Consider the following 27,637-nt stretch of genomic DNA (forward strand, 5'->3'; position numbering starts at 1 on the left):
TAAGTCTTGCTCTGTCACCTAGGCTGGAGTGCAGTGGCACCATCTCGGCTCACTGCAACCTCTGCCCCACAGGTTCAATTCTCCTGCCTCAGCCTTCCAAGTAGCTGGGATTACAAGCATGTGCCACCATGCCTGGCTAATTTTTTTTTTTTTAGTGGAAATGGGGTTTCACCATGTTGGCCAGGCTGCTCTCAAACTCCTCGCGTTAGGTGATCCACCCACCGCGGCCTCCCAAAGTGCTGGGATTACAGGCGTGAACCACCACTCACGGACGTCCCTGTGATTCTTGAGTAGAACACTGGGCTCTTGGCAACCTTGTGAGAGAGAGGCGAGTGCAATCCAAGCCCTCCTTCACTGTGACGCTCTGTACAAAGAGCTGCAGGGTGGCAGAGCGTGAGAGGAAAGGAAGGGGTGGGGGCAGCCAGTTGATAGCAATGCTTTCTGCAACAAGGAAAAGGAACAGTAGTGGCACAGTCTGAGTGTGTCTTTCAATATTCATATATTGACACTAACTATCAATGTGCTAGTAAGAGGTGAGGCCTAGGCTTCACCGTTCAATAACCTGCTACAATCACCTCCTGTAGGAGGAGATCAAGTAGTGGGAACAGAGCCCTCATGGATGGGATCAGGGCCCCGATGAAAGGGTTGAGGGGGGTGAGTGTGGCCCTCTGTCCCTTCTGCCACGTGAGGACATGGTGTTCTTTTCCTCTGGTAGAAGCACCAACAAAGTGCCATCTTGGAAGCAGATGACGGCCTTCACCACACACTCAGCCTGCTGGCACCTGCATCTTGGACTTCTCAGCCTCTAGGACTGTAAGAAACTAAATTTCTATTGTTTATACATTACTAAGTTTCAGGTACTTTGTGAACGGTGGCACAAACAAACTAAGACAAGCCATCAGGGAAAAATAATAATAAAGCAAAGTCATTCCTCCGAGTAATTTCTGGAACTGAAATTTCAATGATTTTAAGACAAAAAAAGTTTTCAATTTAGAGCAACCATCTCTAAGAGCACAGAAGTTCACACCGAAGTAAAAAAAAAATAAACAAAAAAAAACCAACTTTGACCAGTCTGTGTTCTCTCTGGAAAAGTCTGTAAAAGCCTTAAGATGCCTAATTTCAAACATAAGACAATGGGATGCAGCATTTTTATTCAATAAAAATGATATTGGCCCACTCATTCTACATAAGATCAGGAAGGGTTATGGAGCAAAAGAAAGGGAAAGAGAAAGGGTCAAGCAGAAACAAAAAGATGAGAGGAGAAAGGCAGGGGACCAGCATGGAGGAAAGGAGGGGAAGCGGAAATGGTGAGGGAGCAAGAGGAGAGGGGAAAAGAAACAGCCCCCTCCCTCTGAAACACAAGCCTGCAGTTTTTTGGGCCCTGTGGTTTGACAGCTTCAACTCTGGATTGCAGAGACCCATCCCCTTTCCTGTATCTCACGCCTGGGTCGTGCCACCTGCTTCACTATACCCATCCAATTCTGACCCTCTCAGGACAACATGGCTTCCAAGCTACACAGTTTTGCCCAGCAGCACTCCTTGACTGCTGCAGTCCAGAAGAACCACCTGCTTTTTAAACTCCTGCAGTGCCCATCTGTAACACCTATCACTTGTCATTTGTCTTCACCTTGTTGGGCCACTATTAATGCATCTAGGTCTTACTTGTCCAGTACCTCACCAACTACACTATAGAATTCTAGAGGATGGAACTTATATGTTTCATTTCCTTCGATTCTACACAGTAGCCACCACGGTGTAGATACTTTCAGTTTTTACTACTGACTGGTGAAATGCTGGTCCTTGTTCATCTTTCAGCTAAATAAAAAAAAATAAAGAGACTTTTAATCTCACTTTAGGGGAAGTGATTAGGATATTAATTTATAATACTGTACTCCTTTTTTGAACACATTCTAACCACATGTTCTCATAGCTATGAGAATAAGTTATCTCACTGATATGGTAGCACTATATGATCGTAACCATAGGGAGCCCTGGAGACGCTTCCATCTCCATCATTCTGCAGATGAGAGGAGAAATGTGCTATAATGAAAACAGCATACACTGTGAGGAGGGTCCTCGACTCAGACCTGAGGCCCATTTCTCAGTGTGATGGGATCTTAGATAACTTACTAGATCTCTCTCTCTGCCAAGGCAGCTGCATCATTTATGAAAGAGTGACAATAATATCTGCTTTAAAATACAATTGTCTATAAATAAGATGATTTATACAAAAGCGTCAAGTACAGTAAATGGCATGTGGGAGGCTCTGTACGTATTCTGCGATTAGACTATGAGCCCTTTCAGGGACTATGTTCTGTCTAGCTTTGCTTTTCCAGCATCTGATATATAGATTAAGCCTTTCTTGAATGAGGAAACAGATTCAGACCTTGAGTGAGGCTTCCCCAAAGCCAGGCAGAATTAGGGTCTGGGTTGGTTTTGAAGATCACCTTAGTGAGCGGTTCTTAAAGTGTGGTCTGAGGGCTCCATGGTGACCCCAAAACTTTTTCAAGGAGTCTGTTAGATCCTCTTTTTTCTAACCATATATCTGGGTGAGGCTAAATTTTTTTCATATACCTCCCCAAAAACAACCCATCACAACAGACTAAATGTAAGAAGAAGAAAAGTGAATGCCAGATTAAAGGAATTTGTAAGCAGGCAAATCAATGTCATTCTTCTCACTTTTTTTTTGAAAAAAAAAAAAAGTTATTTTTCATAAAAATATTTATGTTATTTATATAATAGATGATGGCTTTATATTTCTTTTAAAATAAATTGATAAATGAGTATTTTACAAAAGTTGTTTTAATTTCTAATATGGGTAAATATCAACAGATATAACTTACATAAAGAAAAGCTCGTTGGGACTGTCAGTGATTTGAGTGTAAAAAAGGGTTCTGAGAACACAATGTTTACAAACAGCTGGTCTGGGCTAATTCCCTCATTCTGTAGAAGGGAAATGAAGGTTCACTCACTCAACAACACGAAGCTCACTAACAACGTTAGTGACTCGGCCTTACGTCTTCAACAGCTGAGCTCTTAAGGACTGTCATGATATCAGGAAGAAAAACAAATATGGAGGAATAATTAAATATATGAACCAAAGTTCCAGTTTTTCTAAGAGTACTTTATTTCCCATTTGTGTTGTTTATATATTAGGCACGTCTCGCTCACCTATTTTATATTTTTTTGACACAGGGTCTTGCTCTGTCGCCCAGGCTGGAGTACAGTGGTGCGATCTAGGCTCACTGTGGCCTCAACTTCCCTGGGCTCAGGTGGATCCTCCTATCTCAGCCTCTCGATAGCTGGTGCCACAGGCACATGCTACCACACCTGGCTAATTTTTGTATTTTTTGTAGAGTCAAGGGTTTTGCTATGTTGCCTAGGCTAGTCTTGAACTCCTGGGCTCAAGAGATCTGCCCACCTTAGCCTCCTGAAGTTCTGGGATTACAGGCATGAGCCTGGCCATCTCACTTAGTTTAAATGATAATTCTTATGAGATGATATATGATTAGTGCTATGATTTGAATATGTCTCCCAAAGTACATGTGTTAGAAAGTTAATCCCAAATGCAGCAGTGCTGAGAGGTGGAGTCTAATAACTGTTGACTAGGTCATGCTGCCCTCATAGATGGATTAATGTTCATAGGAGTGGGTTATCTTGAGAGAGGATTTGTTATGAAAGCAAGTTTCAGCCCCTTTGTGCTCACGCACATTCTCTTTCTCTCTCTTTCTCACCCTTCTGCCTTCTACCATAAGATGATGTGGCAGGAGGGTTCCCACCAGATGTGGGCTCCTTGATCTTAGCCTTCTCAGTCTCTAGAACTGTAAGAAATAAATCTTGGTTCTTTAAATTGACGAGTCTCAGGGATTGTGTTATTGCAAACAATGATGATGAGTCAGTGAGAGTTCCAAATATATATTGTGTCTGAAACCATTATTAGGCTCCAAAGCTCTATACTGTGTGTAACTGCCTGAAAATTCAAATTTCATAGTCAAGGTGGAAGCCTTTATGTAGCTGAAAAATTCTGAGCTTTGGACAGAGAGACACCTATGTGCAAAACTTTGGGCTTTGGTCTCCTCATCTTTAAAAGCAGCATAATAAATTCCAGACTCACAGGTTATGAGGATTAAATAACATGGAGTATTGGAGATGGTATTTAGCACGACACCTTTCATAAGCTTCCAGCATCAGCTCAGAATCCTTCAAATCCCCCTCTAAACGACTGATTGTCAGTTACTTTTGCACTGCAGTGCCCAGGTAAGTGGAGAGTGGCATACAGCTTCAGCAGACAGGAAGTGGGGAGTTTATAAACTGCTAATTCCGCTGCTTCTCTTGAAGTGGTGTCTGTTTCAAAGTAGAGGGGCACAGATGATGTCTGTGATGATGACATTAGACAAGGCTGCCACACCTGCAGGTATGCATGTTGGCTCAGGTAATACTCTTACTGCACCTCTACTGATCCAAATTCACAAGTGTGCTTTAACAACGAGGCTGAGGGTCTCTAAATAGGACCTTCTTGTTTGTTTCCCTTCATCCTCCACTTGTTTCTTTCAGAAAAGTGTCAGATGCCAGAACCCAGGGAAAACTAAGCAACCTTTTCAGAGCCCTCCCCAACATAACCCTATTAAATAAGCTTGGGGTTCATGGGAGGAAAAGGGGAAAAATATAAAACGAAAATCATCACTCATGTGATATAATAAAAATAATTGTGTGGTTCAGTTTCAGTTCTGGAAATGTCTAAGAACAGAAGTTCATAAAATGCTTTAAACAGCAAGACACATTCAAGTGTGTTCCCCTTCTTCGATCCAGAGCAGTGCCAGCAAAGCTACTATCTCTAGGTCTTGTGACCTCTGTCACGTGGGGGAAGTCTGGAGCCCTACTTGGTCTTACAGTTGACTGACCCATTCCTTACCACCTGCCCTAATCTTGGAATAGAATCACCACATAAAAAATAGTTTTTCTCCATTTACCAAATTTTCAATAAAGAAATCTACTCCAGGCTGGGCATGGTGTCTCACATGCTGTAAATCCAACTACTTGGAAGCCCGAGGTGGGAGGACTGCTTGAGCTCAGGAGTTCGATGTTACGATGAGCTATGACCATGCTAGTGCACTCCAGCCTAGGTGACAGAGTGAAACCCTGTCTCTAAAAAATAAGAATAAATTAAGCGGTTGTGGTGGCACGCGCCTATATTCCTAGCTACTTAAGAGGCTGAGGCAGGAGTGTCGCCCGAGCCCAGGAGATTGAGGCTGCAGCGAGCCATCATGCCAGCGCGGTGCCTGTGCAACACGGTAAAAAGAAAGAAAGAAATTTATTCCAGGGACTTTATTTTATATTGCAAAGAAGAGTTATTTTTAGCTGAAGAGACCAACGCCCTTGAGCATGTTAATTGAAGTAAAAAGCAATATGCTAATTTAGCCACACTAAGCCTTTTAAAGACAATATATGATCTTAAACTGTTTTTGACTTTTATTAAAAACGAAAAATAGCTCTCCCTAGTTGGCCAGAATAAAGCTTGGATGTATTGCTTGCATGATTACTGCTCTGTCTGATCCCAATATAGTAATACACAGCTTAAACAGTTCATTCCATTTGCAGTCTCATATTTGTTTTACTTTAATCTCATACTATCCTGGCAATCACCCAGTTTCATTAACTCCTTAGGAAATTTCTCAAGAACACTACAAGAAATATCATACATGGAATATTAACATACAGCAGTACTATTGGAGTAAAACTGAAAGAAGTCTGCAAAACTGAATCTTTTTCATTAACTTTACATGTTAAGCTCCCAAAACATAAGGTCAATCCACATCAGGAAACTGAGCTCTGATCCATGTGCCAGAAAGAGCACACATTAACAAACCAGAAACAGATACCGAGTGCGAGTTATGCATACAGTATTTTGCAACCTGGCGTGGTGGCTCACGCCTGTAATCACAGCACTTTGGGAGGCCGTGTGGGCAGATTGCTTTATTGTTACTCAGGAGTTTGAGACCAGCCTGGCCAACATGGTGAAACCCTGTCTCTACTAAAAATACAAAAATTAGCCAGGCGTGCTAGTGGGCATCTGTAGTCCCAGCTACTTGGGAGGCTGGGCAGGAGAATTGCTTGAACCCGGGAGGCAGAGGTTGCAGTGAACCAAGAACACGCCAGTGCACTCCAGCTTGGGTGACAGAGCGAGACTCCATCTGTCATACACACACACACACACACACACACACACACACTCACACACTTTGCTAGACACTATGGATAACTTTACAAGGGTATTTTCTGTACTCTAGGCATTTACGGTATATCTGGAGTAAAAAACATATAAAGACACAGTAAGTACCAAATGATTGAGATCTAAAAGAAGTACTATAGAGCAGGTGTCCCCAAGCCTGGGGCCACTGACTGTATTACAGTCCATGGCTTGTTAGGAACTGCGCCCCACAGCAGGAGGTGAGTGGCAGGTGAGTGAGCGTTACTGCCTGAACTCCGCCTCCTGTCAGATCAGCAGCAGCATTAGATTCTCACAGGAGTGTGAAGCCTAGCTGAGCTGTACATGTGAGGGATCTAGCTTGCATGCTCCTTATGAGAATCTAACTAATGTCTGATAAGCTGAGGTGGAATACTTTCATCCTGAAACCATCCCCACACCCTGCCAGGTCTGTGGAAAAATTGTCTTCCACAAAACCAGTCCCTGGTGCCCAAAAGGTTGGAGACTGCTGCTATGGAATTTATGGGGGAAACGTCATTCTTTAACAGTAAGACAAGTCGGCAGGGAGAAAGTATCTTTGGGTTGGGCCTGAGGGAGGGAGAAGGGAAGTATTAGGAGCAAAGGCACAGCAGTGGAAAGACCCAGGGAAGAGAAAGGTTAATTTGGCTGGTGTGGAGTGTATGCAGAGAAGCAGTAGGAAATAACGCTGAAAATGGCACTTTAAAATTAATTAGTTCATCAAGCGCTTAACTAATGCCAGGCAGTGTTCTAGGAGCTGGCAATGCAAAGGTAAACCAGACAGGCCAGGTTCCTGCCCTCCCAGAGCCTACACTAATGCGGGCAGGAGGCTTACTAGGGAGAAAACACACACGTGATAAAAGGCGGAGGGAAGTAGCAGGAGTCTGTCCATCTATCCTAGATCTGATCAGCTCTAGGATCTGCAGATTTTAGATCATACAGTTTGGTTGTGCGTCCTTCCTAAATCTCATGTCAAATTGTCATTCTCAGTGTTGGAGGTGGGGCCTGATGGAGTGACTGGATCCCAGGGATGGACTTCTTTCTTTTCTTCCCCCTCGACAGGGCCTTGCTCTGTCACCCAGGCTGGAGTGCAGTGGCACAATCATGGCTCCCTGCAACCTCCACCTCCTGGGCTCAAGTGATTCTCTTACCTCAGCTTCCTGAGTAGCTGGGACCACAGGCATGCACCATCACTCCCAACTAATTTTTTATATTTTTGGTAGAGACAGGATTTCACCATGTTGCCCAGGCTAGTCTCGAACTCCTGAGTAGCAATCAAGTAATCCACCCACATAGCCTCCCAAAGGCTGGTGTTACAGGCATGAGTCACCAAGCCCAGCCTTGGGGGTGGATTTCTAATCAACGGTTCAGCACCATCCCCTTGGTCTCAATGGTGTCCTCCCGGTGATAGTGGTCACTTAAGTGTGTGGCGCACCCCCTCCCCCCTTGCTCCTGCTTTTGCCATGTGATGTGCCTGTTCCCCCTTCACCTTCTGCCATGATGGGAAGCTTCCTGAGGCCTCCCCAGAAGCAGATGCTGGTGCTATGCCTCCTGTACAGTCTGTAGAACCATGAGCCAATTAAACCTCCCTTTTTTATATATAAATTTCCCAGTCTCAGGTATTTCTTTACAGCAATGCAAGAACAGCCTAAAACAGATGGTCAGGCAAAATCTCTCTGAGCAAGGAATATTTAGAGCTGAGACAACAAGGCTCAAAAGAGTCATCTTCCTGCACAAATAACAGACATTGAGTCAGGAATGAGTTTGGATCCTCAATGTACCAAAAGGAGGCCAACGTGGCTACCAAGGGCGCTATTAAAGCCCTTGAGGAAATTCATTGAGGTAACAACTTATTATTATTTGTCACGGAGTCTCACTCTGTCACCCAGGCTGGAGTGAAATGGCGTGATCTCGGCTCACTGCAACCTCCGCTTCCTGGGTTTAAGCAATTCTCCTGCCTTAGCTTTCTGAGTAGCTGGGACTACAGGCACCTGACACCACACCTGGCTAATTTTTGTATTTTTAGTAGAGACGGGGTTTCACCATATTGGCCAGGCTGATCTTGAACTCCTGACCTTGTGATCCACCCACACTGCTTCCCAAAGTGCTGTAATTTACAGGATTATAGGAGGGAGCCACCGCACCCAGTCAACAACTTATTTTAAGTACTACTTTTGCTGTTGTCATATACAAGTGTCAGGGATGGGATCCAAGCTCTGCTCTCTGGCGGCACTGCAGGCAGGGCTGTTTCACAATGCCGCCCTCAGTTTTTCTGCTATGCCACCCACCTGTACCTACTACTGGACTGTAAGCCCCATGAAGGAAGGGATTTTTATTTTGTTTACTGTTGTATTCTCAGTGCCTAGAACAGGGCTTAGTACACTGAAGTTGCTCAATAAATATCTGCCAAATGAAAGGACAATAAAATATCATTTATTTCCCTCTTCTAAGAGTAGTCCAAAATGAGAGCCAGGGTTTTGCAAAAAGAAGACAACTGAAGAACTGAGTTGGGAAGTGTTCCCTCAGTTCTTGTGTTAACACTCCCCTCTTAGGTGTTTGCACCTTTCTCGGGTATAGGCAGTCCCTATATTCTGTGTGCTCAGTCTCGGAACTTCTCTTACTGTGAGTCTAACTCAGGAGCACCATCGCAGCAGGTTACTCATTTCTTCCAGAACTTCCCTCCTCTCACTTCCTCTGCTAAAATGTCGGGAAATTACTTTCTTTCTTTTTTTTTGAGACAGGGTCTTGCTCTGTCATGTAGTAGGCTGGGGTGCAGTGGTGCAATCATGACTCATTACAGCCTTGAACTCCTGGGCTCAAGTGATCCTCCCACCTCAGCCTCACAAGTAGCTAGCACCACAGGTGGACACCCCTCTGTCTAGCTAATTTTTTCGTAGAGACAGGGTCTTTGTTGCCCAGGCTGGACTTTTTACTCCTGGGCTCAAGCAAGCCTCCTGCCTCAGCTTTCCAAAGTGCTGGGATTACAGGCGTGAGGTGGTAGGTCTGGTTAGAAGTGACTTTCTACTCCAACTCTAAGTCTTATCACTACGACAGATTGACAAAGAGGAATAAATACTATTTTAAAAAGAAGTGGGGGAAAGGAGGGAAGCAAATAATTCTGGTTTGGGGGGCTTGTATCTACCTTTCGTCTGTCATTATATATAAAACTGAATGACTTCTTATTTGTAGCTTAAAAAACCTCCTCTGTGCCACTGTACCTTCTCTTAGATTTCTCTTCGTCTAGCCTCATTCAGGTGGGAAGATGGTCTCTCTACACTACTTTTGTGTAAAAACACAATTTCCATTCTGGAGTGCTTCTGCCCTTTGCAGATGAAAATCAACTATTTTCTACTTATGACGTTGCTTTTCTTTATTCAAGAGTCTCAGGTTCCTCTGTCTCCGAGGGCCAGTTAGGAATGAAGAGAGCCAGATGCAAAATAGGCAGTGGTGGTGTCACAGCAGGCAGGCAGACGTGCTCAGGGCAGGAGAGGTCCCTCTCACTGCCACCAGGAATGTCAGGTGGCCCTCAGGTGATGGTCAGGCAGTTCTTATACTTTCTCTAGAATAATAATTGGTGTCAGCCAGTGCCAGGAAAAGGCGGTCTCCTAATAGAAAAACCTGAAACTGGGGATCAGCAGCTTCCTGACAGGATCTCAAGAGCTGGGTGAGTGGGCTCAAGCAGGTGCATTAAGAGGCGAAATGGTGGAGTTTAACTGGTATGGCCTTCTAAGAATACCGGACTGGTGAGGGAGGAACACCTCAAGTGAGCATGTGTACAGCTCCAGTAAACACACTGTGCATGCTCCCCTCCGAAGTGCTGGCAGGCCAGCCCGCATGCAGACAGCCCACCCCAAGGGAAGAATCGGGAAAAGAGACACAATCCCCCAGAAAGCATGGCAGCGTGTAAGACCCCGAGTCAAAAGTCAAATCGCACACTTCATCTCTCAAGTCACCTGCTTCACCCTCTTCCAAGGTTACTTTACTTCCTTTTGTTCCTGCTCTAAAGCTTTTTAATAAACTTTCACTCCTGCTGTAACATTTGACTCAGTCTCTCCTTCTGCCTCTCATTCAAATTATTTCTTCTGAGGAGGCAAGAATTGAGGTCGCTGCAGACCCAGACAGATTCACTGCTGGGAACAGTGGGTTCATGGTGAGGCCGGCAGCACGTGTGCCACCTGCAGGGGGCGCTGCTTTCACGGTCAGGCCGTCTGCGGCCTCTAGCTGCTGTTGGGAGGCCTGGGTTTTCATAGGAAAAATAAGGCATGGAAGGAGGACTTTTTTCTTCTTTTGAACTTCAGTCCCTCATACTTACCCAGAAATTTAAAAAAAAAAAAAAAAAGAAAAAACAACGGAAATCTTAGGAAGAGGCTTCTCAGCGGCTGGAAAAGAGATGTATGGGGTAGCAGGAGGTGGAAAGAGGAGCAGAGAGATGGAGAGAAGGAAGGAAGGGAGTGAGAGGGAAGGGAAAGGAAGGGAAGGAGCGGGGAGAAGTGGGAAGAAAAGGGTGCAGAAACCACACAACAGCTTCCCAGTAAGCCAAGGAGAAGAAATCCTCACATGAAAGGAGGAGGAGGGGAAGAGGGCTGGGAGAGAGGAGGAGAAACAAAAGCCACCACCGAAGGGGCAGCTGACCACTTCATCCTACGTCCCTGACTTCTCTCATCAGAAATGCTGTCTCCATCTGCCGCTGGCCCTAACCCTGCTGGGGCAAGGGTCCAGGCACAGAAGTCACCTCCAGTGGCTCAGGAAGATCCACCACTCCCTGTGGTAGGGGATGGTGGGGCTCCCCATACCTCCAACCACCCCTGGCCTCCATGAGAATCCTCTGATCCCAGCCTGCACCACGGTGGGACGGACTTTGGAACACACGGCCCACTTCAGAACGTTAGGTGCAGAGGGACCTCAATGGCACTGTAACATTGGCAGGCTGGCCCGGGGAGAGCCCCCACTGAGGACAACTGGACTGCACCAGCACAATGACCCCAGCAACGGGGGACACAAACAAAGAGGCAGCGCCCCATGAAAACATGACAAGAGGTAACCGATGGCAACTGAGTTGTGTACTCTTCTAATGGAGCTGCCATCACACAACTAGCGCTTTAGACACAGGACACTGTGGGTGGGAGTCACCTTCCTCCCGGAGAGACACTCAGAGTGTCCACAGAAGCATATGAAGTACCACTAAGACATCAACCCTCTCTCACTCTCGCCAACAGTCAGTGAACCAAAATGATACAAAGTTCAGACGATGAGGACAGTGAAAGATCATCCAGAAAACATTTTATATTGGGCTACTACTTGAGGTAGTATAAGCAAGTCTTTAATATGTGTTTAATTTTAAAATATCAGCCAAGATATAAAAGAGTAATACTGAAACTTCATTTCAGAATTTATAAAAAAAAAATGGAAAAAAATGTCATTACAGGCTTCAGTGGGAGTTTTAATATGTGTAGTGAATTGATAAGAAATTTGAATACTTGCAGTGATCTGTAGCAATATATGATAAGCTATTTCAAGGTAAGATTGAATAATTAATCATTTAATACATATTTGAAAAGTTTTGAGTTTGTAATAAGAAAAGTTCTACGTTAAAGTATTAACTCATATCTTCACCCCAATGTTTAATAAAAAAAAATTGGAAAGAATGTTTCCTTTATTATTCCCTATTTCCCACCTTTCCTCCGTCCCCAGTGATAGTAATACCAGAGGATAAGATCTTTGGGAACTTTGAGATCCGTGTCACAGTTGAAGGCAGACCCAAATGATCAACTATTAAAGTTTTGTTCCTCTGTTTTAAATACTGCAATGCCTCTGTTCATGAAAGCCATGCATGCCTACATCACACTCCATCATAAACTTCATCCTCATCACCAGAAATGTAAACTTAGGAAGCCCCTTTCAGACTCATTAATAGATTGTTCGGTTCATTTGTTCAATAATTCATTTATTCATCAAATATTCATGGAGTACGTACTATGATTCAGGCATAAGACCAGGTGCTAGAGATTCAAAAATGATTAAGACAGAGTCTGTGACTTCAGTGAGGTGTACCAGTAAAATGAGGCAGAGATACATGCACTCAGGAGTGGCAAGACCAGGGGGGAGGTGGTGTAAACAGCCAAGGAAGGGTGGGAGAGCAAGGGAGGATGCACTCTGCCCTCCAGTGAGCGGCATCACTGCTGCTTTACACAAAATGCCAGATCGCTGCCTTCGCTTTGGTGGAAGGTACAAAAGGACAGGTAATGGCTCAGGGAAAGCATAGAACATGTTCAGAAGATACAAATCTGTAAGGCATGGGCAGGCAATGAGTGAGGGATGCTTTGAGTTTTCTAGTTCACACCTCACTGGATCACAACAGCACATCACATGATAGGGTAGTCACATCTCCTTTCTTTTTCTTTTTTTTTTTTTTGAGATGGAGTTTCACTCTTGTTACCTAGGCTGGAGTGCAATGGCACGATCTCGGCTCACCGCAACCTCCGCCTCCTGGATTCAGGCAATTCTCCTGCCTCAACCTCCTGAGTAGCTGGGATTACAGGCACACGCCACCTTGCCCAGCTATGTTTTGTATTTTTAGTAGAGACGGGGTTTCACCATGTTGACTTGGATGGTCTCGATCTCTTGACCTCGTGATCCACCCGCCTCGGCCTCCCAAAGTGCTGGGATTACAGGCTTCAGCCACCGCGCCCGGCACATGTCCCTTCTTAAAGCCCTCTCCCTGTGATCCATGTCACAACATTCCTCCTTTGACTACTACCTCCAAAAATGAGTTCAGATTTTTTAACATTAGCCAGGACACCTCTTTAGCTTCTGACCTGTAGAAATAACTGCCTATGTAATATGTCTTCTTGGATAATTTTTCAAAGGCAATTCAAACTTATGCTCAGAACTGGCCCCAGGCTCTCCCTCCCCTTGCCCTTCCAAACCTGGGTCTTCTTCCCTTATTCCCTATCCCAGTGAGGGGCACCAAATTTTTCCTGGCATTTATAGCAGAGGCTTAGAAGTCTCCCTAGACTGCTATGTCTTCCTCCCCTCCAGTCCTTACCAATATCTAACCACTAGCAATTTGTATTGATTTCACCTTATAATATCACCTGGATTCCCATCACAGCCTCCTGTCTGGTCTCCCAACATCAGCTCTGACTCACTTCTAACCTGTTTCCATTTTGCATTCAGAGGGATCATTACAAGAAGCAAATCTGGGAATGTTACCCCATCGCTTAGAAAACCTCAATGGCTTTTCCACTGCTCTTCAAATGAAGGACCAAGTCTCCAAGGTGACCTCTGAAACTCACATGACCTGGCCTTAGGCTCCCCTTCAGCCACACTGTCTTGCTCTCAGTTCACTGAAGGCCCATGTTCCTTCCTGCCACTGGACCTGAGCACATGCTGGTTTCTCAACTTTCCTCCTCATTATACTTCCTTCACTTGGGTAGCACCAGTTTAATCATTCCCAGGGAAGACTTGCCTGACTAAATCAGTATCTCCCATTAACTGCTCTCAGACCACTTTTCCTTTCAGTACTTATCACAATTATATTTTACTTATAGAACTCAGTATTTCTGTCTCTCTCATTAGACTGTATATTCTAGGAGAGGGATTTTTTTTCTCTCACTATTCTAAAACTACTGCTTAGAATATTGACAACAGCTAAAAAATATTCCTTGAATAAATTCAAGATGAAGCATGTATGCATAGGCATTCAGCCATCCTCTGTAACTTACTGATTTCCCTAAAAAGTATGGGTCTATCACGGTACCCTGTGATGGAGCTAACAAATGATGCTCTCTTTTTGATGCAATTTGACCAAAAGGCTTTATATAAGTTCCAATTGCTTCCCCAGAGTAGTACGCACCCTAGCCCCTTGGAAAAGCACAGCTGTGCTCTGTTTTTTCCCATTGAGAGAAAGAAACACTACAGAAATCTAGGTTGGGTTGAGGTCAAAAGTTTTAAGAACAGAACAAAACATTCATTCTAATAATGATATCAATAACGTTTAACTACTTTTAATATTAGAAAGAATTTATCTCTTGTTTCTATTTTATCTGTATCAATATTTTCTAGAATAGACAAATACACAAAGCTTATATGACCTTTTTTTTTTTGGGGGGGGGTTCTTATTTATTTCCAAAACCCTTTAAGTACATTAATTTTCCCAGGCTTCAAATATAAAGTGCTTTCCCCTAGGTTCCATTTATGAAAAAACATTCTTACAATTCTGTAATTGTTTGGAGCCCTGTATACTCAGATATTTACAAGCAATTAAAAAGTAATAGGTGACACCAAAAGAAAAGGCAGCAAAAGAAGAGATTTTGACTTCACTACAATTATAAATGTCTGTGCCTCAAAGGACACTGAGTAAAAAGGCAACCCACAGACTGAGAGACATAATTACAAATCATGTATCTGATAAGGGTTTAATATCCATAATATATAAAGAATTCCTATAACTCAAGTACAAAAAGACATATAATCCAATTAAAAACTATGTAAGGAACTTGCATGAACAGTTCTACAGAGAGGATAAACGAATGGCCTATAAACACATGAAAAAATGTCCAACATCATTAGTGATTAGGGAAATGAAAATGAAAACCACAGTAAGATACCACGTCACGCCTACTGGGATGGCTAGTTAAAAAAAAGAAAAAAGTGCTGGCAAGGATGTGGAGAAATTAGAACCCTTGTATGTTGCTGGTGGGAATGTAAAATGGTACAACTGCTGTGGAAAAAGAGTGTGGTGGTTCCTTAAAAAGTTAAACATAGTTACCATATGCCCAGAGATTCCAGTTCTAAGTATTGAAAGAATTGAAAGCAGCATCTCAAAGACATATTTGTATACCCACATTCAGTGCAATGTTATTCACAATAATCGAAGGCGGAAACAAACCAAGTGCCCATTAACAGATGACTAGATAAAATATTTGCTGTAGTCATGTTCTATAAAAATCATAGCAAACACTAAATTAGCAAATATTCAACTATTCCTCCTGGGGGAAGTTTGGGGTAATGGTCCTTACAACTTCTGGTCACATTTCATCAACTGATTTATACCTGATTTTGTTTTCTGTATATTTCTGCTTAAAGACATCTTACTAACATATATTCCTGGTTTCTTAACATTGAACTACAGCCAACAGAACCGTAACTCATGCTTCAGTGATGGTTATCTGGCACACATATTTTCTCTGTGAGGCACATCAGAGCTGTCTTGAATTGAGGAACACTAGCTAGCACTTCAGCACTATGTCTAGGGACCAGCCATCTTAAACGGTGAAATCATCAAAAGGTATGAAAACGCAACACTGTGGCACTAAATAGACTGTGAAAAGGATGACAATCTATAGCATGAGAGCTGAAACAAGATGGTGGAGCAGCCCCTTGGGTTAGCTCAGCTGCAATGTGCTCTCTTGGCAACTGAAATTCTTCGTTGCTCTGCATTTGTCTGTGAACGACCATGAAAATCCTGAGTACTGATTTTGAGATTACAAATAAACAGTCAGTAAGCAAGTATGCAACTACAGAATCCACTAATAAGTACTGACTTGATCTGCCACAAGAAGGAATGGAATTCTGATGCACACTAAATATGGATCACTGAAAACATTAGGCTAAGTGAAATGAGCCAGGCACAAAAGGACAAATATTATATGATTCTGCTTATATTGAATATATAGAGTAGGCAAATTCATAGACTAGAGGGTACCAGGAGCTTAGGGGAGGGACAATGGGGAATGATTGTTGAATGGGTTTAGAGTTTGTTTGGGATAATGAAAAAGTACTGGATATGGACAGTGGTAATGGTCACACAACAATGTGAATGTAATTAATGCCACTGAGTTGTACACTTAAGAATGAAAAATTTTATGCTATACACATTTTGTGATAAAAATTGATAGATGTATTAATAAGATTAAATGGGTTGTTTTAATCTGTTAAAATCAAATGCTGAAACACTGATTGCACTAATAGAGATTCTTATTTACCCACATGTACTTTCAAAACAAGAACCCTCTTTAATATGTTTTTTCTTCTGGTTTATAGAACATATTTTAAAACAGGTTTACTATTCAACAATATCAGCTGATTATTGAGGAATACAAGTTAATGAAAACATGCATGTCAGTTGTCTGGCTTTATGCTTTTGGTGAAAACTGATGCAGTACTAGAATTATTCTTTTTGATAAACTGCCAAAAGAAGGCCACCTTGAGAACCAACAACTGATGTTTCTAATTTATGTCTGGAATAAAATTGTCTTTGCAGTACATCACATGTGGGCGAACTGGTACTTTTAGGTAAATTACTGCTGGTGCTACTGAGGTATGTTGGCCCCGTCTATATTTTTAATCTTTTGCATTAATTTTCTTGCTTTTATCACCAACCTATTTCTCATCTGCCTCCTCCTGTCCTGAAACCCTTATTCTCCTATCACTAGAGAGAGCCATCTGTTAGAATATGGCTATGGTTACTATCATAATTCAAATATTCCCTTTTAAGTATTTCCTGACCCAACAATTACAAAGAAGCACTGCTAGATATAAACATAAATGAAATGTGCTAATGAGGAATGCAAACAATATTAAAATGTAAACTTAAAATAGGAAGGAATTTGTGGCCAAAGAAAAACCGATTACAATTCTTTCAGTCTTTTAAAATGTATCATAAAACTAAAAATGTTTCGCTACGGAATAACATTTTGGCTTCTTTTATGATGGCAAAGAAGGGTAATTACGATTGTCATGAAAACACATTGAGCAGCTGTATACTGTTAACAAAAGAACCATTATATGATGCTAGTAAAAGCTGGCACTTTATACGTTCACATTTCCTAGAAATTAGATCGTCTTCCCAACTGGAGTCGATACCAAAAGAGACTGTTTTCTATTAATTGTGGCTTTGTACCAGTCAATTTTCAGAGCCAACTGGATCATCTTTCTTTTGGGATATATCCCACATATTATTATGTGGAATTTATATATACTGATTTATATATACTCAGAAGTGTACAGTATAATGTTGCAAAGAGTAATTTTTAAGTTCCCCCAAATCTGTAAAATTTTAACATTAAAAGATGCCAGTTTCAGTAGATTCTTTCACAAATGTACATCTGTTTAGATATTATTGAAAAAAAGCATAACGAATAACTCTGCAGTTTATTTTATGAAGGCTAATTAATAGGTACTTACTCATTAAAGACTAGGTCTGGTGCAAAATAGAGAAATTGGCTGTTCGTATGTTTGTACGATCTCCAGCTCAAGGCAAATGATGATAGACACATCCAAGAATACTGGATTAGGGTAATTTGGTCCTCAAGAGGCAAGTTTTTAAATCCTGAAGAACAGAACAATTAATCACAGAAATACACTTAGCATTTACGTACATTCCAGGAAGACGCTTCTTAAGTCAATCCTCAACAGCCACCTTTCTTTCACTTTTCTCTTCTCTAATAGACTCAAATCAACTCAACAGTCATTTACAGGCACCCACCACAGGCCCAGCCCTGCTCCACATTTCATTTTAAATTCATCCTAAATTCTTGATGAGGGTAAACTGTCAGGACAAACAAAAATTGCAAAGTTCAGCGAGTTTCAGTGTGGACAACAGCCTAAAACCCTTGGTTAGATTGAGAGAATTTGTATTAATCTGCAAAACTTGCTTGATCCCACCCACAATTAATAACACTAAAATAAAGGGTAATTTAATAACCGTCAACCCCTGCGTATCTGCAATAATGGTGGGAGATTCCATTGTTCATGAGTTTGTGGTGCTTAAAAAATGAGCATGTGGTGCCTCCTATGGTCCAGGTTGATACCAGACTTTGATAAAGTTCTGTAGTAGAACATGTTGCCTTGGCACCTGTCCTCCCTTCCTGACAGATTCAAGCTCTTCTTTTTTTTTTTTTTTTTTTTTATGGAGTTTCATTCTGTCTCCCAGGCTGGAGTGCAGTGGCATGATATTGGCTCACTGCAACCCAGGTTTTAAGCAATTATCCTGCCTCAGGCTCTCAAGTAGCTGGGGTTACAGGTGCCTGTCATGATGCCCAGTTAATTTTTGTATTTTCAGTAGAGATGGAGTTTCGCCATGTTGGCCAGGCTGGTCTCGAACTCCTGACCTCAAGTGATCCACCTACCTTGGCCTTCCAAAGTGCTAGGATTACAGGCATGGGCCACTGCACCAAGCTTTCTTTTGTTCTTTTTTTTAAAAATCACCCCTGCTGTCCCCAGGGGCACCGTGTTATTCTTCTACCTGTGAAATTTCGCTGGGCAAGCTTTTCTTCAAAGAATCAGTCAGTGGAGCTTTCCCAACTTTTTCCTTACAACTGCTGGCTGAGCACAGGTAATCTAAGAAACTGCTTTAGGTTAACAAACTGAGACAACATAATGGCAATTTCTTTTCTTTTCTTTTTTTTTTTTTTGAGACAGAGTCTCACTCTGTCACCAGGCTGCAGTGTAGCGTTGCAATCTTGGCTCATTGCAACCTCTGCCTCCTGGATTCAAGTGATTCTCCTGCCTCAGCCTCCCAAGTAGCTGGGATTACAGGCACACGCAACCATACCCAGCTAATTTTTGTATTTTTAGTAGAGACGGGGTTTCACCATGTTGGTTGGGATGGTCTCGATCACCTGACCTTGTGATCTGCCCATCTCAGCCTCCCAAAGTGCTGGGATTACTGGCATAAGCCACCACACCTGGCCTACAATGGCAATTTCTAAGTGATGTTTCTGTAGATTAAGAGGAGCCTTATTAATTAAATTCCATGAAACAAAAAAATGACTAAAATAGGAATTTCAGGGACAATTTAAAGGGTGCTGGAGGCAAGGTGATTTTTTTTAGACAGAAGAGTCATTCCAGGTCTCCTACAACTTACTTGGTAAGCTCTGGCTTACTTGGTCTATGCTTGGATTAACTCTCGTTATGAGCTGCTAATGATGGGTCAACTTGTGATTTCATGAACAGAATGTATTTTACCTTATTAACATTTTTGGATGAAATTTTCCATTTTGATTATCAACATGAGAAGTATATCTGTCATTTTAACAATAAAATCCTTAATCCTGAATTCTCAGAAGAAATGAATACAGTAACCATATTTTTCCTACACTTGATCAATTTGCTATCAATTAAAAAATGTGATATCAGGATTTCATGGAAAGCTAACTCCTGCTGCATGGTTGGAGATGGTGAAGTCTGTTGCCCAGACTTGTTTAGTTCAGGATGCAGCCTGTGAAAGCGGGGGGCAATCCTACCTGGAAGTACCTTTGCCCACTTCACGACTTGGATCATCTGTTTGCCTGCTAAGCGGTTGAGCGTGGAGAGCAGATTTTCGGCTGTGTCTGGTTTTGAGTTGTCATAGCCTGCATACACAACTTCGGGTTCAATGTTTTCAAGGACCATAGCAGGGGAAGGCGTGAGTGCTCGTGAGATTGTGGAGAGCTGAGGAACCAGCGCTGTGTTGACTGAGGGCTCTTTTGCAGGTGCGATGTACGTCGTTCCTTCCTCTGGGCTTTGCGGGGGTGGGGGCGGGGGTGGGGGCTGCTGCTGTGGCTGCTCCTCGTGAATACCTTTTAACTTTCCCAACTTCTTTGACTTTCGTGCTATAAGAAACCATAAATGATAAGGCCAAATTAAAATTATGTTGGAAATTTATTGACTTACATTGGTTAAAGCACAGTTTTCTTCTCAACAGGTCTTGTTACATCAATAGGAAGATGGCTGTTTATTCCATTAAGAGAAAATGTATAAAGCCCAAATATTATTGCTTATTATGGGTATTAGGAGAACACATCCCTTCCTTCTTTCATTGATTTTACAAATCCTTATTGCCTGTCTTCTATTAAGAGACTGCATAAGCTGTACAAGAACCCAGCTAATATGTTCAGTATGACCAAGCCTTACCTTGTCCTCAAGTGTTCAGCCCAGTGGGGGAGGAGTTAAGAAATGTACCACCAACTGCACCAGTGCAGGCAGAGATTGGTACCATGATAAAAACGAAAACAGCTAAAATTGATCAAATGCTTACTAATGCCAGACACTGTTCTAAATGCTTTATATAAATTAACCAATTTAATACTTTTATACTGTTGTGATTCTCATTGTAGAATAAGGAAATGGAGACCAGAAAGTTTAAGAAATATCAGATCACACATCTCGTATATCTGAAGTAGAGTTCAGAGGAAGGATAAATTACTTCATATGCGAATATGAGGGGTGGGGGGAGAGGTTAGAAAGTAGATGGGTAGATGGATAGATAATTGGGAAGACAGATGCATGAGAGAATGGATTTAAAAAAAAACAAAGTTCAGAAGTGTCAAACTGAGCTTAGGTACGCGGGAATCACTTAGGTTTCAAATGTAACATTTCAATTTATTCAAAATTCTTAAGGAAACAGACACCTTCTACTTAATTCTAACAGTCATAAGGAACTTACAGGACACAAATTTAACACAGAATAGGACTATGTTATGCCAATTAACTTGATTTAAAAATAGAGTAATTTCTGTTTACAATGATAGCCATAAATATTTATCACATTCATCACAGAAGATTTTACAATTCAGATAAAAGATAAGCCATCATCCACAAAGAGCTATATTAAATATTGAAACCAGGCTTAAAAGATGAATAAGACATAACTCCTATCTTTAAAAAGTTTAAAATTAACAAAATTTTTAAGCTTCAATAATTAATTTATAGACTGTCTCTTTAATAAAAGATTTGAGGCACAGAAATCTGATTTTTAGAACTGTTTCAAGGAAAAGCAGACGTATCATATTCACGTATGCTAATGGAAGATGCTGACCAAGTACTTCCAGGAGTGCTGAGCTGGCACTAGTGACTCAAGATACTTCTGATGAATGGATGAGTGAGCAAATAAAAAATACCCAGCAAAGTGCCTAAAAAACTAGACAAAACCCAGGTAATCTAAAAACCTAGTCAAATGATGACTCTATCAGAGCTTATGAAAATTCTCAATGGCATTAACCTGTCTTTGGGGCAATTAGATAAACTCTTCTCTAAGTCTCAACTGATTCATATGAAACATGGGCATGACAATGTTTCCCTCTCTTATCTCTCAGAGAATTAAATGGGTATGATGAATAAAAATACGTTAGAAATGATTAACATCTGAAATAATATGTCAATGTCAATTCCATTCTTCCCCCATAATTTCTGTAAGTATTAAAAATATTCCAGCACATTAAAATGTTCTCATCCTTTGTAGGACCACCTCTGATGACAACCATAATGTAATTGACTAGAAACAGCCAAGGGTGCTATTTTCAAATTTTATTAAAAGCGATATTTGCTTGCAAACTAATGATAAAATTCATACTGCTTTAGGCTTTCAGTCTACAATGCTGTGCTTATTCTCATGGATGATTTAAGGTCAATGTTAGAAAATATGAAGAATACTTAATATTTTCTCCAGCACTTATACACAAGGCTGTGGTCTGTAGCATGAACTTATGGAGCTGATTATCAACATCACAATTAGCATTTCAGGTACATTTAACTTTGTGCTGTGATTTTGTGAATATTTGTAGGATACTTGGAATTGAGTAATAATCCATATTTACTCCAATAGTTCAAGATAATAAATATCTCCAGTGTGCACATTCTTCAGCCACGGGTATTTACCCAATATCTTTTCTAAAAGCACCAAAAATATGGTTACATAATTAATTATATCACTCAAAGTAATGTTTCTAAAATGACTAAATGTTTTATGTTGTTCCAATACGTGCTGCATTGTAAAACTGAAGCTCTTCAAAGATGCCAATAATGTCTTATGTATCCCTATCACATCATATCACTTCCCATGATGCCTATGGGTACTCAATAAAAATGTCTGTTGAACAACTTTACCTTATTTTGAAATTTTAGTAAACTTTAACAAACTATTACATATATAAAGTATTAGTTTACTTCCCTGTGGGAAATGTGGGCAAGCTTCTGAGATTTTAAGATAAAATTTCTGAATTGTTAATTATTATTTCTTTTCAAAATGTCTACTGTGTAATGACCCATTTGTGGAGTTATTACTCCTAAAATACCATATCTAAAATAACAATAAGCTAAATGTATTTAGCATTTCATGTTCTAAGCACAGTTAAAAAGAGTTTTTACATGTTTTCAGCATTCCAATGCTTACCATGACCCTATGATAGACACTGTTTTCATTTTTTGGGTGAAAAAACTGAAACACAGAAAAATTAACTACTTTTTCATATTGCAGAGGTAGTAAATACCAGGGTGAGGATTTGAATCCAGCTATGGCTCAGAGTTCACGCTATTAGCATCTATGCTACTGCTATCTTTCTTCCAAACCTTTTCTCTTTATCTAATTTGTATGTATTTTATACTTTAAGATTAGCTAGCGTAAGCTTCAAATCCAAGTGTATAATTAAGATATTTGCTAATTACACAGAAACATTGTTGGCTGAAGATATTTAAGGAAGATGTTTCTATTATCCAAAGGCATCAGTGAACATACATTTGGGACCTTACCAGTATGTAGCACCTTACTAAATCAATATTGAGTTAATGGCCATTATACTTAGTGATCTCATGTTTCCAGGTGGCCAGACACACACACCATCTTCTCCATTGCCAGCAACAGTAGCTCTGTGTGTGTGTATGTGCACACATGCAGGGTACGTTAATATGACTGTAAATGTCTCCCAGTCCCAATTAAACTCACTTAAAAGAGGAGTTTCACTTGTTCTACCTGGATGTTATAATAACTAGTACATGCTTAGTGCTGCCCTCAGGTGCCTCGTCCTTAATTACTAGCAACATTTTGGCAGCCACTCTTTCCTGGCACTGCTGGGAGACAACTCCTTAGACTCCCGAATTGTTCCCTGAGGAACTCGCATTGGGGAGGCCCTGCTTCCTGTCCTGACCAACCTGTGAGAGAACAGGCAGAGCACATCTTTGTGGGATTCCATTTAAAGGGTGAAAGATTTCCAATGGGATCTCAAGATTCATAAGAGCTTTGAAACATGACATGGCAAGATTTCCTTTTTTGCACTGCTCTACCTCCAGGGGTGGGTATGAACTGCTACATACCCTTCTGACAAGCCACTGTTGTGGCTGAATGATGGCTGGCCAGGACTTTCACCATGGAAAGATTCTTTACTCTTAGAACTGGTAATCAGGACAACTTTCCCCCTCTGGAGTATAGTAAAAGAGTGATGTACAGTAAAATATGGAATCTTGTTCAATTATAATATTTCATTAGAAGAAAATAAAGTGAGAATTCTGTCATTGCAAAAATGCTTCATGCCATGCCTCAAAATTTTAGGTCTTGGCGGTAAACATTACAGAGGCTATATTGAGGTTATATTAAAATATATATTTTTCTGGTCATAGGCCAAATGTAATTACTGCCCACAATACAGTAACAGCATTCTCTCCCCTTGCCCCCACTGCCCACTATCCTCTTTAACAGACCGTTTCTCTTGCCACTCTCGTACATGGGGCACTGATTCCAGCCCAATAACCCTAATTGTGCTTTACTGTTTTCCTCATCTCTTTATCTGCATGACTTCACTTTGCCTTTCTACTGTAAAAGGAAGAGTACTCTCAAGACAGGAGGCAACTAAGTAATCTAGTCATGAAATCAAAGGGAGCAATGTCATCCTTCTACAGACTTAATGGCTAATTTGCACTAACAGGAAAAAGATCATCTGAATCAATCCTGATGCAATATACACCAACAGAACTGGGTCCCGGTGCAATAATTAGCTTGTCAATTGATTATAAAAAAGTAGCATATTAATTGTTTATAAATACTCTTAGAGGTTAAAAAAATAGAATATAGGCTGTTTTTTTTAAAATCTCCAAATAGTCTGAGAATAATCTATATAATTTAACAAGTTAACAAGCATTATTGATTTTGTAGACATAGAAAACATGCTAAGACAAACATAAGCCCAATCTTTGACCACTTTAAAAAATATTCCAGGTACTACCCCCAAGATGGCCGAATAGGAACAGCTTTGGTCTTCAGCTCCTACAGAAATCAATGCAGAAGGTGGATAATGTCTGCATTTCCAACTGAGGTACCTGGTTCATCTCATTGGGACTGGTTGGACAGTGGGTGTAGCCCACAGAGGGCGAGCTGAAGCAGGGTGAGGCATCACTTCACCCGGGAAGTGCAAGGAGTCAGGGGATCTCCCTCCCTTAGCCAAGGGAAGTAGTGAGAGACTGTACCGGGAAGAGCAGTGCATTCCAGCCCAGATACAGGCTTTTCCCATGGTCTCTGCAACTGGCAGACCAGGAGATTCCCTCAGGTGCCTACGCCACCAGGTCCCTGGGTTTCAAACAAAATTAGGTGGCCGTTTGGACAGACACCGAGCTAATGGCAGTTGTTTTTATTTTCATACCCCAGTAGCACCTGGAATGCCAGTGAGACAGAACCATTCACTCCCCTGGAAAGGGAGCTGAAGCCAGGGAGCCAAGTTTTCTGGCTCAGGGGGTCCCACCCCTACAGAGCCCAGCAAGCTAAGATCCGATGGCTTGAAATTCTCACTGCTAGAACAGCAGTCTGAGGACCAGGGATGCTCAAGCTTGGCAGACGGAAGGGTGTTTGCCATTGTTGAGGCATGAGTAGGTGGTTTTTCCCCTCACAGTGTAAACAAAGCCTCCAGGAAGATGGATTTGAGTGGAGCCCACTGCAGCTCAGCAAAACCACTGTGGCAAGACTGCCTCTCTACATTCCTCCTCTCTGGGCAGGACATCTCTAAAAAAAAAGGCAGCAGCCCCAGCCAGGGACTTATAGATAAAACCCCCATCTCGCTGGGACACAGCACCTGGGGGAAGGGGTGGCTGTGGGCTCAGCCTCAGCAGACTTAAACGTCCCTGCCTAACCACCATGAAGGGAGCAGTGGATCTCCCAGCACAATGTTCAAGCTCTGATAAGGGACAGACTGCCTCCTCAAGTGGGTCCTTGACCCCCATGTATCCTGACTGGGAGACACCACACAGGAGGAGCCAACAGAAACTTCATACAGGAGAGCTCTGGCTGGCAGCTAGCAGGTGCCTTTCTTGGATGAAGCTTCCAGAGGAAGAAACAGGCAGCAATCTTTGCTGTTCTGCAGCCTCTGCTGGTGATATCCAGGCAAACAGGGTCTGGAGTGGACCTCCAGCAAAATGCAGCACATCTGCAGCAGAGGGGCCTGACTGCTAGAAGGCAAAATAACAAACAGAAAGGAACAGCATAAACATCAACAAAAATGAGGTCCACTCAGAGACCCCACCCGAAGGTCAGCAGCATCAAAGACCAAAGGTGGAGAAATCCATGAAGATGGGGAGAAACCAGAGCAAAAGGCTGAAAATTCCAAAAACCAGAATGCCTCTTCTGCTCCAAAGAATCACAACTCCTCACCAGCAAGGCCAAAAAACTGGATGGAGAATGAGTTTGACAAACTGACAAAAGTAGGCACCAGAAGGTGGGTAATAACAAACTCCTTTGAGCGAAAGGAGCATGTTCTAACCCAATGCAAGAAAGCTAAGAACCTGAAAAAAAGGTTAGATGTATTGCTAACTAGAATAACCGGTTTAATAGAATAACCAGTTTAGAGAAGAACATACATGACCTGATGTAGCTGAAAAACACAGCATGAGAATTTCATGAAGCACACACAAGTTTCAATAGCTGAATCAACCAAGTGGAAGATCGGATATCAGAGACTGAAGATAGATCATCTCAATGAAATAAACCCCAAGACACATAATCGTCAGATTCACCAAGATTAAAATGAAGGAAAAAATGTTAAGGGCAGACAGAGAGAGAGACTGGGTCACGCACAAAGGGAAATCCATCAGACTAACAGCAAATCTCTCGGCAGAAATCCTACAAGCCAGAAGACAGCGGGGCCAACACTGAACATTGTAACAGAAAAGAATTTTCAACCCAGAATTTCATAACCAACCAAATTAAGCTTCATAAGTGAAGGAGAAATAAAATCGTTTACAGACAAGCAAATGCTGACAGATTTTGCTCCCGAAGGACTGCCTTACAAGAGCTCCTGAAGAAATGAATAAACATGGAAAGGACCAACTGGTACCAGCCACTGTAAAAACATACCAAAGTGTAAAGACCAATGACACAATGAAGAAACTTCATCAAATAAATAACCACCTAGCATCATAATGACAGATCAGATTCATACATAACAATATTAACCCTGAGATGATCCAAGATGGCCGTATAGGAACAGCTCTGGAGTGCAGTTACCAGCGAGAATGCAGAGGGTGAGTGATGACCACATTTCCAAACGAGTTTTCACTGCCTACAGATCAGGAGACTGCCGGACGGAAAAGCTCCAGGAGTCTCCAGCATGGCTGTTTTAGTCGGTGCAGTGGGTCTCTGCACAAAAACTGACACAAATCTGGGTACTGTTTCAACTGGTGCCTGGAATGCCTGGGAGACAGAATTGCCCATTCAGCTGAAAAAAAGGGGGCTGAAACAGGGAGCCAGGTGATCTGGCTCGGCGGGTCCCACCCCCACAGAGACCAGCAATCTGAAACGCTCTGGATTGAGAGTTTCACAGCAAGCACAGCTGGACCTGGGACGGTCCAGCTCTGTGGGGGGAAGGGAGTCTGCCATTACCGAGGCAGTCCACCACTACCAAGGCAGTCTGCCATTACTGAGGCAGACCACTATTACCGAGGTGGTTCTAACTATACCTCTATAAACAAAACTGCAAGGAAGTTTACACAGCAGTGGGCCAGAGACCATGGCAGCTCAGCAATGCCTCTGCTGGCAGACTGTGACTAGGCTACCTCCTCGCTGGTCAGGGCATCTCTGAAAAAAGGCAGCAGCATGTCAGGAACTTATAAATAAAGCCCCACCTTCCTGCAACAGAGCACCTGGGAAAAAAGGCAGTTATGAGTTCTGCTGCAGTAGACTTAAACGTACCTGCCCAGCAGCTCTGAACAGAACAAGGGAGCTCATAGCTCAGCACTTGAGCTCCTATAAGGGACAGACTGTCTCCTCAAGCAGCTCCCTGACCCCCATATATCCAAAGAGACACCTCATAAAGGAGGGCTCAGACTGACATCTGGCTGGTATCCTTCTACAACCAAGATAACAGAAGAAGAAACTGGCAGTAACCCTTACTGTTCTGCAGCCACCACAGGTGATCCCCAGGCAAGCAGGTCCTGGAGTGGACCTCCAGCAGTCCTATAGCAGAGAGGCCTGACTGTTAGAAGGAAAACAAAGAAACAGAAAGAAATAACTTCATCATCAACAAACAGGACATCCACTCAGAGACCCCAACTGAAAGTCACCAACTACAAAGACCACATGTAAATAAATCCACAAACATGGGAAGAAACCAGCACAAAAAGGAAGAAAACACCCAAAACCAGAACACCTCTACTCCTCCAAGGGATCACAACTCCTCA

At 42.1% G+C, this 27,637-nt stretch overlaps 1 protein-coding gene across 3 annotated transcripts in view; it reads right to left on the reverse strand.

The window, feature by feature from the left end:
* Positions 1-27,637, reverse strand: part of NR3C2 (nuclear receptor subfamily 3 group C member 2) — a 358,115-nt gene that overhangs the window by 55,765 nt on the left and 274,713 nt on the right. For all 3 annotated transcript variants that reach the window (XM_017532742.1, XM_017532733.2, XM_017532746.2), the window contains exons 5-6: positions 19,471-19,818; positions 17,411-17,555 (exon numbers count right to left, since the gene is read on the reverse strand). In XM_017532742.1, coding sequence (XP_017388231.1) covers positions 17,411-17,555; positions 19,471-19,818 — 493 coding nt within the window. The remainder of the gene's footprint in view (positions 1-17,410; positions 17,556-19,470; positions 19,819-27,637) is intronic.

The sequence above is a fragment of the Cebus imitator genome, unplaced genomic scaffold (assembly GCF_001604975.1).
Source record: "Cebus imitator isolate Cc_AM_T3 unplaced genomic scaffold, Cebus_imitator-1.0 Scaffold4, whole genome shotgun sequence".
Lineage (NCBI taxonomy): Eukaryota > Metazoa > Chordata > Mammalia > Primates > Cebidae > Cebus > Cebus imitator.